The 17,994-nt window shown below is 41.5% G+C and overlaps 1 protein-coding gene across 1 annotated transcript; it reads right to left on the bottom strand.

Annotated features, from left to right (window-relative positions):
• Positions 1 to 1,434: 1,434 nt before the first annotated feature.
• LOC118397342 (POU class 2 homeobox associating-factor 2-like) lies at positions 1,435 to 17,479 on the bottom strand. The gene is made up of 5 exons (XM_035791996.2): positions 17,106 to 17,479; positions 14,222 to 14,322; positions 6,435 to 6,474; positions 3,452 to 3,747; positions 1,435 to 2,674 (listed from the first exon to the last, which is right to left on the bottom strand). Exons 1-5 carry the CDS (start codon positions 17,113 to 17,115, stop codon positions 2,276 to 2,278), a joined length of 846 nt encoding a protein of 281 aa, XP_035647889.1. The 5' UTR covers positions 17,116 to 17,479; the 3' UTR covers positions 1,435 to 2,275.
• Positions 17,480 to 17,994: the final 515 nt, after the last annotated feature.

The following is a 17,994-nucleotide window of genomic DNA, read 5'->3' as shown; positions in this document are numbered from 1 at the left end:
GTGCCAATTGAGAGTCAAGGGGTGTGTCTGTGCCTTTTGGATTGCTCTCTCTTTACAGAGAACTCCTGTGGTTCAAGTCTGCTCTGCGCTTGTCTGAAAGTGACAGAGCCAGCAGCCAAGAGAGTTTTTCACAGTATGTCATAAAAAAGTATTACACTTATGAATGTATGTAAAATGCTAATATGTATTAGATCCAGTACAATGGAATAACTAAGACCTGAATTTGAATGCAGCGTGTTCCAATTCCTCCTTCTCTTTCTGTCCAGCAGGGTCAACCAAAAACACTTGGCCTGATGGTTCATGCAGAAACTGGGGAAGCAATATAGAAATGTATTGAGCCCTTAAATTATTTTTCTATTAAATGACCCATATCACAACCTTCATACTCCTTCACAAAAATGTACCTAAGTCAATTTTGGAAAAAGGATTTTACTCACAAAATACGTAGGAATTTATTTCCCCAGTTAGAAATAGTAGGCCATGCATCAAATAACTATCTTCATCAGAAAAACAAACCCTCAAATGCAATAATGCATTTTGTAAGTTGTCTGTAGGTGGCTTGTTGTGAATGCACTCAAATATCAAGTCATTATCAGGTTATGTAAACTGCGTTCTAATACTCAACGTAGAAGGATTTGTCTTAATGTCAGTATATGAAAGTGATGCTATAAAAAGGATTCTTTCACGTTATCAACTCACTGTGACTGACAAATCACTGTCTATTACTGTGATTAAAAAGAGCATATGAAACACTGCTTTTCATGAGGCCTACCTGTGCGCCTTCCTTTAAGCACCTCTGTATGAAAACCTCTCCTGTCCTTGATCCATACCACATACAGCCATTTGTGGGTCTTTTCAGTGTCCATGTGAAATATAGTTATTGCGAGGATGGAACATAACGATGACTTGAAAGTTTTTTTTAAACACCCATGTAAAATGAAGGCCTGCAAAGCTTACAGATTTAAGTCTAATAGCATGAGATGAAAGTAGACAAACATCAGAGTGTGCAATGTGTAGGCCTACTGAGTGGACATCCTTGTTTGAAGTCACTAGGTCACATGACCAAGGAGCTATTGAAATTCTACATTTTGAAAAATTAATGGAAAACCATGTGAGATAAATATGGACAAACTAAAGGGTGTGCAATATGTAGGCCCACTCAGTGGACATTCTGAACCTTGTTTGAAGTCACTAGGTCACATGACCTAGGAGCTATTGAAACTTTACATTTTTTAAAATTCATGTAAAATCTTGTGAGATGGAAATTGACAAATTAAAGGGTGTGCAATATAGACGAAGAGTCAGTGGACATTCTGAACCTTGTTTGAAATACGTATGTCACATGACCAAGGAGCTATTGAAATATGAATGTAAAAAAAGTTTGTATTTTGTTCATGCTCCCTAACTAATTCAACTAGGAATACAAGACGCTGCTCACATTTCCACATGTTTATTAGCTTTGGAAAGCAAATTAATGTCTAGACCGTGAAAATAAGACCTGTGCAATGTTGTGGGCAATTTGTCCAACATCATGACACGTATTTGGAGTCTGTGGCTCAAGTGGTTTGAAAGTGCGAATATCCCTCGAATATCGAACTTGAAACTGTCTTTACCTCGGTCTTTTCATTTAGTTGTCACCTCTGCCTATTACTACTAATGAATGTTTTGCAACAAAATCCTAAAAGATACGAAAGATTTTAAAAAACGCACATATTCATTACCAAAGCGTCATCGAGTAAAGTTTAACATGAAGCAGATACAGTTTGACAAACTCTGATTTTGTTATTAATTCAGACAACAAGATGATATTAAGTAAAGAAGAACGTTAAAGTAAAACAACCTTTAGCAAAAATAAAGATCGTTGTCACATGTTCATCGTAATTGTCGCCATGGCAGTATATAAATAAAAATGACGTTTTTCTAATATAATGACTGTATAGAAGCACATCTATTTTAAACATTTGAACACAGGCAAAGTCATTCTAGGTCTAACCACTGAATCATAAATGTCAATTCGATGTCTATTCCATGTTGGCTCAAGGTAATTTCATTGAAATGCCGTGTAAATAACGTTGATGCAACCAGTGTGCACCCGGCTATTACTGTATGTCACCAGGGGACTTAGGAGGGTCAAATAAGTACAAGTTTCACTTTGTACTTCTATAAAGTGATAAGCAAAGTCTACAAAGTCAAATATTTGGATCAAAAGGAGCTGAATCGCTTGCATCAGCATTGTTTTGGTTTTCTGTGAAGGACAGGTCGTTTCCAAATTGACTCAATAAGTCCTCCGAATCTCATATGGTGACCAAGAGCTTCCGACATCTTCTTTCACCCACGTGTGCGTGTCACTATGTGTGGCGAGGGTACTGTCAGAGTCCTCATTAGCTAGAGGGGCCATCTTGGAGGCTAGGTCGTTGGAGACAGTCATATAGGAAGGACATGTGAAAGTGGAGGCAGCAGGATAAGAAGTGTGATAGTGTACTTCTTCCAGAGGGTGAAGGGCATAGGGCTGAGCCGAGGCCATGGAGGAGCTGCGGGTGGAGCAGCGGTACTGTGACGGGCTCCCGGGAGGGTCGGGGCTGGGCAGGGAGACTGGAACAGAGTTCAGGCTGTCTGCACACAAGCCCTCTCCCTGGGTCACTGGGTCTGCCACTGACTGCTCCCATGAATCTCTCTGCAGGAGAAACAGACAGAGGGAAGGATAGAGATGTATTAGAGATGATGGAATTTTTAATTTTTTTTGTTGGTTTTGCAGATTGCGGAATATCCTAAAATATATGTGTAAAGGAGATGGGTTGGAACCACGCGAGTGTGATGATTGGCTCCCGAGTGGCGCAGTGGTCTAAGGCACTGCCTCTCAGTGCTAGAGGCATTACTACAGACACCCTGTATCACAACCAGCCATGATTGGGAGTCCCATAGGCGGTGCACAATTAGCCCAGCGTCGTCTGGGTTTGGCCGGTGTAGGTTGACATTGTAAATACGAATTTCTTCTTAACTGACTGGCCTAGTTAAAGATCAAATAAAATGAACCTTGCTGAAGACGTGTTGGCTCCCTGAGCTAATGTTTAGGTTTTATCTCAGTGGGCTAACAAAGCCTTTTGTAGCTAACAGATCTGGGTTCGAACCGCAATCAGTAACATAGGAAAACACTTTTACTTGTGGAATTTGATTTATTTTTTTCCTTCTTGCTTGTGTGAAATATGTGCTCATTTGGATGTACCCTACGCGCTCCAGCCTCCAGCGCTATTAACATGCTTTGCACCATCTCACATCACATAAAACACAAATACACATAGGGCCTGTTTCCTGCATTTAGTCTAGCCTTGAACTCACTTTTTACTCCTGGACTAGAATTGAAACCATATTTAAGAAAAAGGCCCATAATGTGAAGCCATATCTCAACAGTCCCATTCTATTACCAGCACTAACCACTGACAGAGTGCCTTACCAGGAGGAAGTGAGGGGACTCTCCGGATAAAGGTGGTAGCAGACTGGACAGGGCGGAGCTGGGGAAGATGGAGCTCCCTCCGGTGGAGAAGGCTGCACTGCGGTAGTCTCCGAATGTTTCCTGGTAGTAGCTGTCTATAAAGGAGGAGTATCCCGACATGGCTGATGAATCACAACCCAGAGGCTTGCTCCCAAGGGATGAGGAGTAGACATCGGCTGAAAACTGCTTAGGGGAGAAGTCCGAGTCAGAGATGAAGGGTCGCCTCATGCTGTAGTAGCCAGGGATCATATGAGACCCTGTTGTAAAGGGAACCAGATAGAAAACATTAGTAACAAGTGGTCCTGTGTGGCTCGGTTGGTAGAGCATGGAGCTTGCAACTTCAGGATCGTCGGGTGTGATTTGGGCTGGGGCCACCCAAAATGTATGCACACACTACTGTAAGTTGCTTTGGATAAAAGTGTATTCTAAATGGAAAAATATATATACACTACCGGTGACATTTTTTAGAAGACCTACTCATTCAAGAGTTTTTCTTTATTTTTACTATTTCTTACATTGTAGAATAATAGTGAAGAGATAAAAACTATGAAATAGCACACATTCTTCAAATAGCCACACTTTCCCTTGATGACAACTTTGCACACTCTTGGCATTCTCTCAACCAGCTTCAATTGGAATGGTTTTCCAATAGTCTTGAAGGAGTTTCCACATATGCTGAGCACCTGTTGGCTGCTTTTCCTTAATTCTGCGGTTCGACTCATACCAAACCATCTCAATTTGGTTGAGGTTGGGGCATTGTGGAGGCCAGGTCATCTGATGCAGCACTCCATCACTCTCCTTCTTGGTCAAACAACCCTTACACAGCCTGGAGGTGTGTTGGGTCATTGTCCTGATGAAAAACAGATGATAGTCCCACTAAGTGCAAACCAGATGGGATGGCATATCGCTGCAGAATGCTGTGGTAGCCATGCTGGTTAAGTGTGCCTTGAATTCTAAATAAATCACAGACAGTGTCACCAGCAAAGCACCCCCACACCGTCACACCTCCTTTTCCATGCTTTGCTGTGGGAAATACACATGCAGAGATCATCTGTTCACCCGCACTGCGTCTCACAAAGACATGGCAGCTGGAACCAAAAATCTCAAATTTGGACTCCAGACCAAAGGACAAATGTCCACTGGTCTAATGCCCATTGTTTGTGTTTCTTGGCCCAAGCAAGTCTCTTCTTCTTATTGATGTCCTTTGGTAATGGTTTCTCTGCAGCAATTCAACCATGAAGGCCTGATTCACAAAGTCTCCACTGAACAGTTGATGTTGAGATGGGTCTGTTACTTGAACTCTGTGAAGCATTTATTTGGGCTGCAATTTCTGAGGTTGGTATTTCTAATGAACGTATCCTCTGCAGCAGAGGTAACTCTGGGTCTTCCATTCCTGTGGTGGTCCTCATGAGAGCCAGTTTCATCATAGCACTTGTTGGTTTTTGCGACTGCACTTGAAGAAACTTTCAAAGTTCTTAAAATGTTCCCTATTGACTGACCTTCATCTCTTAAAGTAATAATGGACTGTTGTTTCTCTTTGCTTATTTGAGCTGTCCTTGCCATAATATGGACTTGGTCTTTTACCAAATAGGGCTATCTTCTGTATACCACACTACCTTGTCACAACACAACTGATTGACTCAAACGCATTAAGAAGGAAATAAATTCCACAAATTAACTTTTAACATGGCACACCTGTTAATTGAAATGCATTCCAGGTGACTACCTCATGAAGCTAGTTGAGAGAATGCCAACAGTGTGCAAAGCTGTCATCAATGCAAAGGGTGGCTATTTGAAGAATCTCAAATATAAAATATAGTTTAACACTTTTTTGGTTACTACATGATTCCATATGTGGTATTTCATAGTTTGGATTTCTTCACTATTATAGTGAAAATAAAGAAAAACCCTTGAATGAGTAGGTGTTCTAAATCTTTTGACCAGTAGTGTATATGAATGGTTTGTACACTTTACTTACAGCCTGCAGGTAGAAGGATACCTACTCAGTTGCTCAACTGAATGCATTCAATGGAAATGTGTCTTCTGCATTTAGCCCAACCCCTCAGTATCAGAGAGGTGCTGGGGGCTGACTTAATTAAAATGTTCAGCCCCAGGGGAACACTTGTGGGGTTAACTGCCTTGCTCAAGGGCAGAACATCAGATTTTGTTCACCTTGCCAGGTCGGGGATTAGAACAAGCAACCTTTCAGTTATTGTCCCAACGCTCTAACTGCTAGGTGACCTGCTGTCATATCTAGCAGGTCCCATCTAGGCAAACCTCCGGCCCATCTAGGCGACCCACCGCCCCATCTAGGTCGACCCGCCACCCCATCTAGGCGACCCTCCGGCCCATCTAGGCAAACCTCCGGCCCATCTAGGCGACCCGCCGCCCCATCTAGGCGACCCTCCGGCCCATCTAGGCAAACCTCCGGCCCATCTAGGCGACCCGCCGCCCCATCTAGGCGACCCGCCGCCCCATCTAGGCGACCCTCCGGCCCATCTAGGCAAACCTCCGGCCCATCTAGGCGACCCGCCGTCCCATCTAGGCGACCCTCCTGACTAAATAACAACATTTTTGAGCCAGTAAAACATATCCTACATTGAGAGACATAACATATTATAAATCTTATGAAGGCTCATAAATGCTTAGAACTAATAAGTAATAAAGCCTTATACCTGCAGGAAAACGTTTCCAGTGGGCAGTAGCTATCAGAACAAAGCATACAGTATACGTGTGGAGTACACATTCAAAGCTCTGGTGGCTATTTGAAAATCTTGTGCCTTGAGTTTTATTCTACTTTTTCAGAACTTTGCTACTGAATGTGACATTTGAAAGTTTGTGTCTATAATACTGTCCTTCCCAATACCTCAAACACTATTGGCAGAGTTGATAGGTCAGTGGGACTCATCAATAATTACATCCTTTACCCAGATATTTTTCTCACCTGGCATTTGGACAAATGACGATTGACTGGATGTTCCTCCCTATAAATGAAAGAACAGACAAACATTAAAGCCTGGATCCATGGCATTATAAAAACAGGTCTGATTCTGGTAACACATAACATGCCACCACACACGCGCTGTCGAAGGCACAAGCCGATATATAAAGAAAATTCAAACAAAGCTTCAAGAAATGCTACGCACATCCAAGTGAGGGTAACAATTTATATGGATAGTTCATCTGTAGATGCACTACAGACTACCTACACTTATGAAAAAATGTGCTAAGTAGAACTATATAGGGTTCTTTGGTTTGTCCTCATAGACTATGTATGGGTATGCTGACTACAGGAATGTCCACCAGAGCTGTTGCCAGAAGATATTATGTTAATTTCTCTACCATAAGCTGCCTCCAACGTCATTTTAGAGAATTTGGAATTATGTCCCATGGAGTTATGGTATTGGCAGGCATACGCTATGGACAACGAATAGAATTGAATTGTATCGATGGCAATTAGAATACACAGAGATACCATGACGAGATCATTGTCGTGCCATTCATCCGCCACCATCACCTCACCGGCTCGGTCCTCCCCTCCCGCTCCGTGGCTCGACGACTCATTGCGAGCTCACAGAACAGGGCTCCGGGCAGCCGAGCGGAAATGGAGGAAAACTCGCCTCCCTGCGGACCTGGCATCCTTTCACTCCCTCCTCTCTACATTTTCCTCCTCTGTCTCTGCTGCTAAAGCCACTTTCTACCATTCTAAATTCCAAGCATCTGCCTCTAACCCTAGGAAGCTCTTTGCCACCTTCTCCTCCCTCCTGAATCCCCCCTCCTCCCTCTCTGCAGATGACTTCGTCAACCATTTTGAAAAGAAGGTCGACGACATCCGATCCTCGTTTGCTAAGTCAAACGACACCGCTGGTTCTGCTCACACTGCCCCACCCTATGCTCTGACCTCTTTCTCCCTCTCTCTCCAGATGAAATCTCGCGTCTTGTGACGGCCGGCCGCCCAACAACCTGCCCGCTTGACCCTACCCCTCCTCTCTTCTCCAGACCATTTCCGGAGACCTTCTCCCTTACCTCACCTCGCTCATCAACTCATCCCTGACCGCTGGCTACGTCCCTTCCGTCTTCAAGAGAGCGAGAGTTGCACCCCTTCTGAAAAAACCTACACTCGATCCCTCCGATGTCAACAACTACAGACCAGTATCCCTTCTCTCTTTTCTCTCCAAAACTCTTGAGCGTGCCGTCCTTGGCCAGCTCTACCGCTATCTCTCTCAGAATGACCTTCTTGATCCAAATCAGTCAGGTTTCAAGACTAGTCATTCAACTGAGACTGCTCTTCTCTGTATCACGGAGGCGCTCCACACTGCTAAAGCTAACTCTCTCTCCTCTGCTCTCATCCTTCTAGACCTATCGGCTGCCTTCGATACTGTGAACCATCAGATCCTCCTCTCCACCCTCTCCGAGTTGGGCATCTCCGGCGCGGCCCACGCTTGATTGCGTCCTACCTGACAGGTCGCTCCTACCAGGTGGCGTGGCGAGAATCTGTCTCCTCACCACGCGCTCTCACCACTGGTGTCCCCCAGGGCTCTGTTCTAGGCCCTCTCTTATTCTCGCTATACACCAAGTCACTTGGCTCTGTCATAACCTCACATGGTCTCTCCTATCATTGCTATGCAGACGACACACAATTAATCTTCTCCTTTCCCCCTTCTGATGACCAGGTGGCGAATCGCATCTCTGCATGTCTGGCAGACATATCAGTGTGGATGACGGATCACCACCTCAAGCTGAACCTCAGCAAGACGGAGCTCCTCTTCCTCCCGGGAAGGACTGCCCGTTCCATGATCTCGCCATCACGGTTGACAACTCCATTGTGTCCTCCTCCCAGAGCGCTAAGAACCTTGGCGTGATCCTGGACAACACCCTGACGTTCTCAACTAACATCAAGGCGGTGTCCCGTTCCTGTAGGTTCATGCTCTACAACATCCGCAGAGTACGACCCTGCCTCACACAGGAAGCGGCGCAGGTCCTAATCCAGGCACTTGTCATCTCCCGTCTTGATTACTGCAACTCGCTGTTGGCTGGGCTCCCTGCCTGTGCCATTAAACCCCTACAACTCATCCAGAACGCCGCAGCCCGTCTGGTGTTCAACCTTCCCAAGTTCTCGCACGTCACCCCGCTCCTCCGCTCTCTCCACTGGCTTCCAGTTGAAGCTCGCATCCGCTACAAGACCATGGTGCTTGCCTACGGAGCTGTTATTATTACCTCCAGGCTCTGATCAGGCCCTACACCCAAACAAGGGCACTGCGTTCATCCACCTCTGGCCTGCTCGCCTCCCTACCACTGAGGAAGTACAGTTCCCGCTCAGCCCAGTCAAAACTGTTCGCTGCTCTGGCCCCCCAATGGTGGAACAAACTCCCTCACGACGCCAGGACAGCGGAGTCAATCACCACCTTCCGGAGACACCTGAAACCCCACCTCTTCAAGGAATACCTAGGATAGGGTAAGTAAGGGTAAGTAATCCTTCTCACCCCCCCCTCCCTTCTCCCCCCCCACCAAAAAGATTTAGATGCAAGTGGCTGTTCCACTGGATGCCATAAGGTGTATGCACCAATTTGTAAGTCGCTCTGGATAAGAGCGTCTGCTAAATGACTTAAATGTAAATGTAAATGTAAATGTAATGTTTCAGAATGATAATTCACAGCCCCAGGTCGCAAGGATCTGTACACAATTCCTGGAAGCTGAAAATGTCACAGTTCTTCCATGTCCTGCATACTCACAAGACGTGTCACCCATTGAACATGTTTGGGATGCTCTGGATAGACATGTACAAAAGCGTGTTCCCGCCAATATCCAGCAACTTCACACAGCCATTGAAGAGGAGTGGGACAACATTCCACAGGCCACACAGTCAACAGCCTGATCAACTCAAAGGAGATGTATCACGCTGCATGAGGCAAATGGTGGTCACACCAGATAGTGATTGTTTTAATTATCCATGCCCCTACTTTTTCTTAAGGGTATCTGTGACCAACAGATGCATATCTGTATTCCCAGTCATGTGAAATCCATAGATTAAGGCCTAATTTATTTATTTCAATTTACTGATTTCCTTATATGAACTGTAACTCAGTCAAATCAGTGCTTAATTTGTGCTGGATCCTGCCGGAACAGGATCCGGCACCTCTAATTTTTAGACTGTTTTGTTCTGGGACCTATTTGGCCAGATCCGGCACCTCTCATGGCACTTTTTGCAATGTAAAAATGTGAATAAAAGCTACCTCGAGTTGATTCTTTGTTAGTTATCCTACTGGTTGGGCTGGCCAGGGTTTATGGTTTACGCAACATTGTAACCTATGTTTGAGACCAACGCATGACTGTGTCTCTCACAGAACTGGAACGAGATTTACTTTCTATGATCTCTCTCCCTCTCTGCTCTGATAGACATGAATGAGCCTGCAACGCTGATCTCTCGTGTTGCACTTCATCATTTATTTCCTTATATCAATAAATCAATCAATCAAATCTTATTTATATAGCCCTTCGTACATCATCTGATATCTCAAAGTGCTGTACAGAAACCCAGCCTAAAAGCCCAAACAGCAAGCAATGCAGGTGCAGAAGCACGAGAATGATATATAGAATGATAGCCGTGTGAAGGGTTCTGGAGGATCTGCAGTACCCCAGATACAGTGGGGCAAAAAAAGTATATTTAGTCAGCCACCAATTGTGCAAGTTCTCCCACTTAAAAAGATGAGAGAGGCCTGTAATGTTCATCATAGGTACACTTCAAATATGACAGACAAACTGAGAAAATAAATCCAGAAAATCACATTGTAGGATTTTTAATGAATTTATTTGCAAATTATGGTGGAAAATAAGTATTTGGTCAATAACAAAAGTTTATCTCAATACTTTGTTATATACCCTTTGTTGGCAATGACAGAGGTCAAACATTTTCTGTAAGTCTTCACAAGGTTTTCACACACTGTTGCTGGTATTTTGGCCCATTCCTCCAATACATCACAATTATGTTCAAGTTTAAACATTGAGCTCAGTCACTATTTTAAAGAATGAAAAAATAATTCAGAATGGTTCTATGTGGAAAAAAATCCTTCTTTCCTTCTAAAGAATCATCAAATAACATTGTTTTTTAAATGGTTATTAGCATGAAAAAGGTTCTAGGTACAACCCTTTGCCTTATAAAGAACCCCTTGTCTTCCAAAAAGGATTCTTCAGGTGAAAATTGTTCTTGGTAGTACCCTATCCCTCTGCAAAAAAAGACTTTCGGAAACCTTTTTTCTAAGAGTGTACAGACTATCAGTAACATTTTTTTTTAAATCTACTAAACCTAACCCTTATCCTAACCCTAACCCTAAACCTAACCCTAACCTTAACCGTAACCCTTACCCTAACTCTAACCTTAACCCTTAGCCTTATTCTAAACCTTACACCTAAACCTAACTGCAACCTTAGCACACAGTTGCTTATCAGTATATAGTGTGTTGATAGTATTACAATGTGTAGAGCAGCTACAGATGGACTATCTAAAAAAAAGTGTGACCCAAGTGAGTGCTGGCCTTTTTCATGTTTGATGTGAACACATAACATGGACAGTAACAATGTATACAGTGACATTCTGTGAAATAAAAAAAACAGATCAAGTCATGATCATTATCATTACAGACTGAAAAACATTAACCACCATGCACTTTTATAGCAGGCATTGTGTCACGTTTATGATAGCATTACGAGGAGCTTATAATGCAGAAGTCAGTTAAATGATTCATTATGGGGTTTAATACACTTCTTAATGGCTTTATTATCCTCTTGGGTGCCGTGGAGTCTGAAGTAAAATATAGAAGGACAAGTCTCCATTCTGTCTATGGTTATTGAAGATACTTTTTGCATTACATTTATAGCAAGCTTATTAGAATGTATAGTAAAAATGTTTGTATGTGGGTTAGAAAGGGAGATATACTGTACACTTACAGGGATAAAAAAAAGAGAGAGGCACACACACACACACACACACACACACACACACACACACACACACACACACACACACACACACACACACACACACACACACACACACACACACACACACACACACACACACACACACACACACACACACACACACACACACACACACACACAGCGAGGGTTAAAAAGGAGGACAAGCTCTCTTTTGTTTGCATTTAAGCTGTGTTGGCTGGAAGGCAAGCAAATTTTGAGGTTTGGATTTGAATGCAATTTGCCCATACCAAGACTTCCCTATGTGGACCAGGGCTCTGCCTCAGTGCTTCTCTGAAGCCTGTGTATGGAAATCGTGTTGTTAAAGCGTCATGGTTGTCCAGTTCACAGCAAAGCACCTGATGGAGAGACACAATAATCCTGCATGGGGAGGCTAACAACTACCTAACAACAGCATTTTCGGGGCTCTAAGCGAGATTTTGCTGCAGGACACCACATAAGAGGAAAACTGCTGATGCACTACCAAAAAATACAGTTGGGGTGTCGCTAATGCCTTGAAACGGAACCACAACTACCAACCAACATCACCAGCCACAGGTCTTCATGAAGAGCTGATCTGTGAAGAATGTTGGGCTGCAATGTGTTGTATGACAGTTGCTAAAGAGAAGTTGATGGTCCCGACAAGGATGCTGAACATAATGTTGTCATTCTTTAAGTTTTTATATGCAGACGTATTTGGTGAAAAGGCTGTCCTAAAGGAAAACCAGTTACCAGTCAAAATGTTGTCCATATAAGACCGAGCATTTGGGAGCATACTAGTGTGCACATATTTTAGTTCTACATGACTATTTACTCTGATTCATTATATGAAGTATGTGTGGATACCCAAGTGTTTACAAATAAAACAAAAACAGACCCTTGAAAAGTACTCTTTCCTCCACAATAACACAACAGTGAAGATACACTGAATGGCCAGCTGGCCCTAATAAGGTCCGAACCTCAGTCAGTTCTGCATATAGTATTGGCTACTGTAATTGAGTAAGGAAGAGCTGGCTAATGCCATTTCTCTCTCAGCATTCCTTGATGCTGAAAGTCAGAGGTCTTTACTTGTGTCACAAGTCTCATAATGCACAAATGAATAGAGCAGTGTATATATGGTTATATCTCTTTAACATTCATTATTACTTGAGATTATGTAAGAGGGTCTATGTCCTGTCATTGAGGCAGCATGACTGTTGTCAAATATATTTCCCTTTGATTTCTATGGGTCCATGTTGCGACTTGAATTGAATCACTTTGTGGCTAAAGTTTGCCAACGTCTATCAATGGCCTTTCTCCCTAGGATAAAAGACTGCAAACTAGAATGAGAGAGAGAGAGAGAGAGAGAGCATCAGAGAAAGTCTATGCAACCTTTAGATAGTGTGGCCCATCACCCTGTTATCTGTATGTCTGTATTGTTCAACCCATGAACCTGGGTACACACCTCCCATGTTTACAAAGGAAGACAGAGAATCTACTAGAATAAAACAAACACACAGTATCATTGGCTATTGAGTATAATATAATCCAATCTAATTTAGCAACATAAACAGTTGATGGCTTGGGAAAACTGGGGGGTCTTTTACCAATCCATCCACAAGATGATATCTGTAACTCTGAGTTAATAGTATTCCCTTAATACTGTTAATTAAGTATGACAGAACCCAAGTTCATTTTCGCTTTCAAGCAGAGGTTTCGGTGTTGGCGTTGACAACATCAATCTAGTTTTGTTTAGGAAAATAGTGACTCAAATCATTATTAAGCAATAAGAGCAGTACTTCCTGGTGTTGTGATCTTTGCTGCTGTTTTCTTTGGACCCATTGACCTCTAAGAGAAGTCATTTGGCAAATCTCTGACATTTTTGCAAACCATTATTATGAATTTACCAGTGTTTTTTGGGCACAAATGAAATATCACTTATAACCCAATCTTCCGATTCAACATCACATTTAGTTTTGTTCTGTCACAAAGGTTGTTTCTTGATATTCAAAACAAATTGTAGTCTGTGGAGATTCAACATGAATTTAACAGTTTGTTATTTCTGCATAGATATTGATGTTTCAAAAGTATCATACAGTCCAGGCATGAGAGGTTGGTCACAGAGTGTGAAAGCATGTCTTATGGTTTACGATGTTGAAACTAATGGCATCTACCTCACAGTTTGTTTGTGCCTCATCAGGTTCTCTCCGTGAAGAGTGTAGTTAGTGTCTAGCGAGTGGACATGCCAATGGTAACAGAAAACAAATGTAGTCCTGTAAAGGGCATTAACAGGTAGCTTGGGAGATGAAAAGCTTATCCTGTTTGCTCAAGCAGATGTCTCATAGGCCGATTGTGCTATGTCTGAGGAAACAATGACTGGCTTGTCTGTGGCCTGCATGGAGAACATTATCGGTTGGCAGGTGTGCGAGAATCTGACTTTGCATAGACCAACCTGGCAGACCAAAAAAGGGTTTGTGTTAGCTATCCTCCTCACAACTTCTAGAGGTCATGACCATTAGCCACTGTGTAATATTGTTGTCCTGCTCATGGTGGGGTTCTCGTGCGTCTGCTTGGCTTTGTTTTTCTCTCTTAACCCTATGTTCTGTTATTTACTCATAGGCTTATCTTTCACTCATGGCTGAGAAGTGGAAAAATAAAGGCACAATACCGAGGGACTTATAGGTCGGCATTATGGTCATGAAAATAAATAAATAAATAATACAACATAAAAAATATCATGCAAAAGCGAGTCATACAAGATTTACTTTGAGTACTCACACTATATCTTGGTCCATTTGTTTGTCTTTGTCGTTTCTCTGCCAGTAAATCTTTCACTGTGTGCTTGACCCTAACCCCTTGATAGGCCCTTTTAGAATACTCTGGAGGAGAAAAAGAGAGAAATGTTTTGCACACATACACACACAGAGAGATATAATTTACTCATTATTTCGAGTGTGAAGTAATACAATTTAATACATTATTCTACACTCATTACTCTGCAGGGATTATTAAAAATTATGAGGTCATTAAAAAGATCTCCATACACTCCTAACACAAGGATAGCCTACAATTGTAGTTATATTGATACAAAGGTTTAACATTTTGTATGCTTCAAGTGCATTGCTAGAACAAATTCTTATGAACCTCTTGAAGTACAGTTGAAGTTGGAAGTTTACATACACCTTAGCCAAATACATTTAAACTCAGTTTTTCACAATTCCTGACATTTAATCCAAGTAACAATTCCCTGTTTTAGGTGAGTTTGGATCACCACTTTATTTTAAGAATGTGAAATGTCAGAATAATAGTAGAGATAATTATTTATTTCAGCTTTTTTTTCTTTCATCACATTCCCAGTGGATCAGTAGCTTACATAAACTAAATTAGTATTTGGTAGCATTGCCTTTAAATTGTTTAACTTGGGTCAAACATTTCGGGTAGCCTTCCACAAGCATCCCACAATAAATTGGGTGAATTTTGGTCCATTCCTTTTGACAGAGCTGGTGTAACTGAGGCAGGTTTGTAGGTCTCCTTACCCACACAGGCTTTTTCAGTTCTACCCACAAATGTTCTATAAGATTGAGGTCAGGGCTTTGTGATGGCCAGTCCAATACCTTGACTTTGCTGTCCTTAAGCCATTTTGCCACAACTCTGGAAGTATGCTTGGGGTCATTGTCCATTTGGAAGACCCATTTGTGACCAAGCTTTAATTTCCTGACTGATGTCTTGAGATGTTGCTTCAATATATCCACATAATTTTGCTTCCTCATGATGCTATCTATTTTGTGAAGTTCACCAGTCCCTCCTGCAGCAAAGCACCCCCACGATATGATGCTGCCACCCCTGTGCTTCACGGTTGGGATGGTGTTCTTCGGCTTGCAGGCCTCCCCATTTTTCCTCCAAACATAACAATGGTCATTATGGCCAAACAGTTCTATTTTTGTTTCATCAGACCAGAGGTCATTTCTCCAAAAAGTACGATCTTTGTCCCCATGTGCAGTTGCAAACCGTAGTCTGGCTTTTTATTGGCGGTTTTGGAGCAGTGGCTTCTTCCTTGCTGAGCGGCCTTTCAGGTTATGTCGATATAGGACTCGTTTTACTGTGGATATAGATACCTTTGTACCTGTTTCCTCCAGCATCTTCACAAGGTCCTTGTGATACAGTGAATTATAAGTCAAATAATCTGTCTGTAAACAATTGTTGGAAGAATGACTTGTGTCATGCACAAAGTAGATGTCCTAACCGACTTGCTAAAACTATAGTTGATTAACAAGACATTTGTGGAGTGGTTGAAAAACAAGTTTTAATGACTCCAACCTATGTGTATGTAAACTTCCGACTTCAACTGTATATGAAAAACTATTATTTTCAGGAGGCCTACATTAAACATACTATGCGCTTATTGTATTCTGTTTTTGCTCACTTATATTGTAAGTATTTTAGAAATGAGCTTGAAGTAAGTATTTTCAAATTGTACCTACTGAAAGTAAAATACAAATATAACATGTACAATATATTGCTGGTTATGTATTTTACAGATACTCTGCTGCTCCTGCTTAGTGCCAGTCCTCATTCATTCCTTCAAACATGTATTCATTTGTATTTTCACATTTTTATGCATAGCTGAATTGCGTTTTGGCATACATGTGTAAATGGAATGGAAATTGTCTTTGGGTTTGGTCATTGCAAATTTCCTGTTCAAAAAAGTAATTTTGTACATACATGCACCATTGTCTAACAGTGATGGTATTGTCATACACTGGATAGCCCCCCACACATTTTAAGTAGTTGAAATAGGCCAAGTGATAGAAGTATCAAAAGTATCAATATGTATTCTTATATACGCCATGAATCTCAACAGTAAATATGTCTCCAGCCTGATCTGTAGGCAACCCCCCGAACATATTCCTAGTGAGCATACTATAGACTATATTTGCACTTTAACATGCAAAAGGAAATCACATGCAAAAAGAACAGTACAGTATGTAAAAGATCTAAGCTTTATGAATGGAGTTGTAAGATACGTTCCTATTTTACTATAGCCACGTTGATCATCATACGGCCAAACAGTTTTGAAATTCAGAAAATTATGTTGGAATCAGATCATAATGACATCGTTTTCTAGGTGTTGCCATATTTGTTATCCAAGTTAATGATTTATGAATTGAAAAGAGGGTTGGATACCGGACACCCAATACCAAAACAATATCTGCATACTATTCAGCATCATCATGTCCTTCATGCTCTGCACTAGTCGCAGCTAAGTATTGACATCTTTAGATATAATTAATGAACAATCATATGTATGTTCAAATGACAAACTGTTACCATATTTCCCAATGCAATACTCTACAGTACTGTACTTTCAGTTTTAGTATGAAACATACAATCCAGTACACCAATCCAATACTTTACAAAGCACAATGTTAACTTTACAGGTAATTGAATTCATAAACTTTTTAATATTGAAGGATACTAGTAATTTCCGAAAATGACAATGGCATAAATCAGATTGTAATGCTAGTTAAGTATGTCATTATCACCCCTTTAAGGACAATGGCATTCGCTTTTTATGGATGATGATAGTTTTGACAAAACCATATACTATGGAAGTATCTCATAAATGATTATGAATCAGTGTTATGGTTGCATTTAGCCTTACCGGTTTCCATGATGCTGCAGTTTCAGGTCTGGTACTACAACGACTGAGGAAATCGGTCCTCTATTCCAGTGAAAGTGTAGATGTACCTATGATCAAAGCCTTTTCCACCTCTGGAAACTTTGATGGAATCCTTCACACACTCCACTGATGGAGAGTGTACGGAGCTTTCCAAATGACCTTTTTCCATGCAAATGATTAGTAGGACGTTTCTAAACTATTTGCATCTACAGTCCAGATTAGAGGAGAGCACAAGCATCTAAGAGACTCATCGGAAGGCATTCTATTTTGTTACATTGAAACATGTTTTCATAAGTCTTTAGGCCCATTTGGGCTCCAAGTATTTCTTTACACTGTCAAATGTCCCCTCAATCTATCAATGTAAAAGCTTGAAATGATATATCGAAACAGTTTCAGTCTCACTAAGTAAAGGCAACAGGTGTAATGCTTTAGTAGCCTAGTTTGTTCTGAGCATGTTTGAGCCTTTATAAAGTGTCATAATAATACATTATATCTGTCAGCTTTAAGTCAAGTGTTACAGGTTTGTCTGTACTTGCAGGATGGTATCACCTAGAAAGTCAGAGGAGAAACAATGTCAAATCAAATCAAGTTTTACTGTTCACATACACATAGTTGGCAGATGTTAATTCATATGAGTGTAGCGAAATGCTTGTGCTTCTAGTTCCGACAGTGCAGTAATATCTAACAAGTAATCTAACAATTTCACAACGACTGCCTTATACACACAAATGTAAAGGGATTAATTAGAATATGTATATATAAATATATAAATATCTGGATGAGCGATGGCTGTGCGGCATAGGCAAGATGCAGTAGATGGTATAGAGTACAGTATATACATATATGACATGAGTAATGTAGGATATGTAGA

Source organism: Oncorhynchus keta, chromosome 18, assembly GCF_023373465.1.
Source record: "Oncorhynchus keta strain PuntledgeMale-10-30-2019 chromosome 18, Oket_V2, whole genome shotgun sequence".
NCBI classification, from domain to species: Eukaryota; Metazoa; Chordata; class Actinopteri; order Salmoniformes; family Salmonidae; genus Oncorhynchus; species Oncorhynchus keta.
The sequence above is the reverse complement of the archived record's forward strand: the minus strand, read 5'-3'. Positions and strand labels throughout refer to the sequence as shown.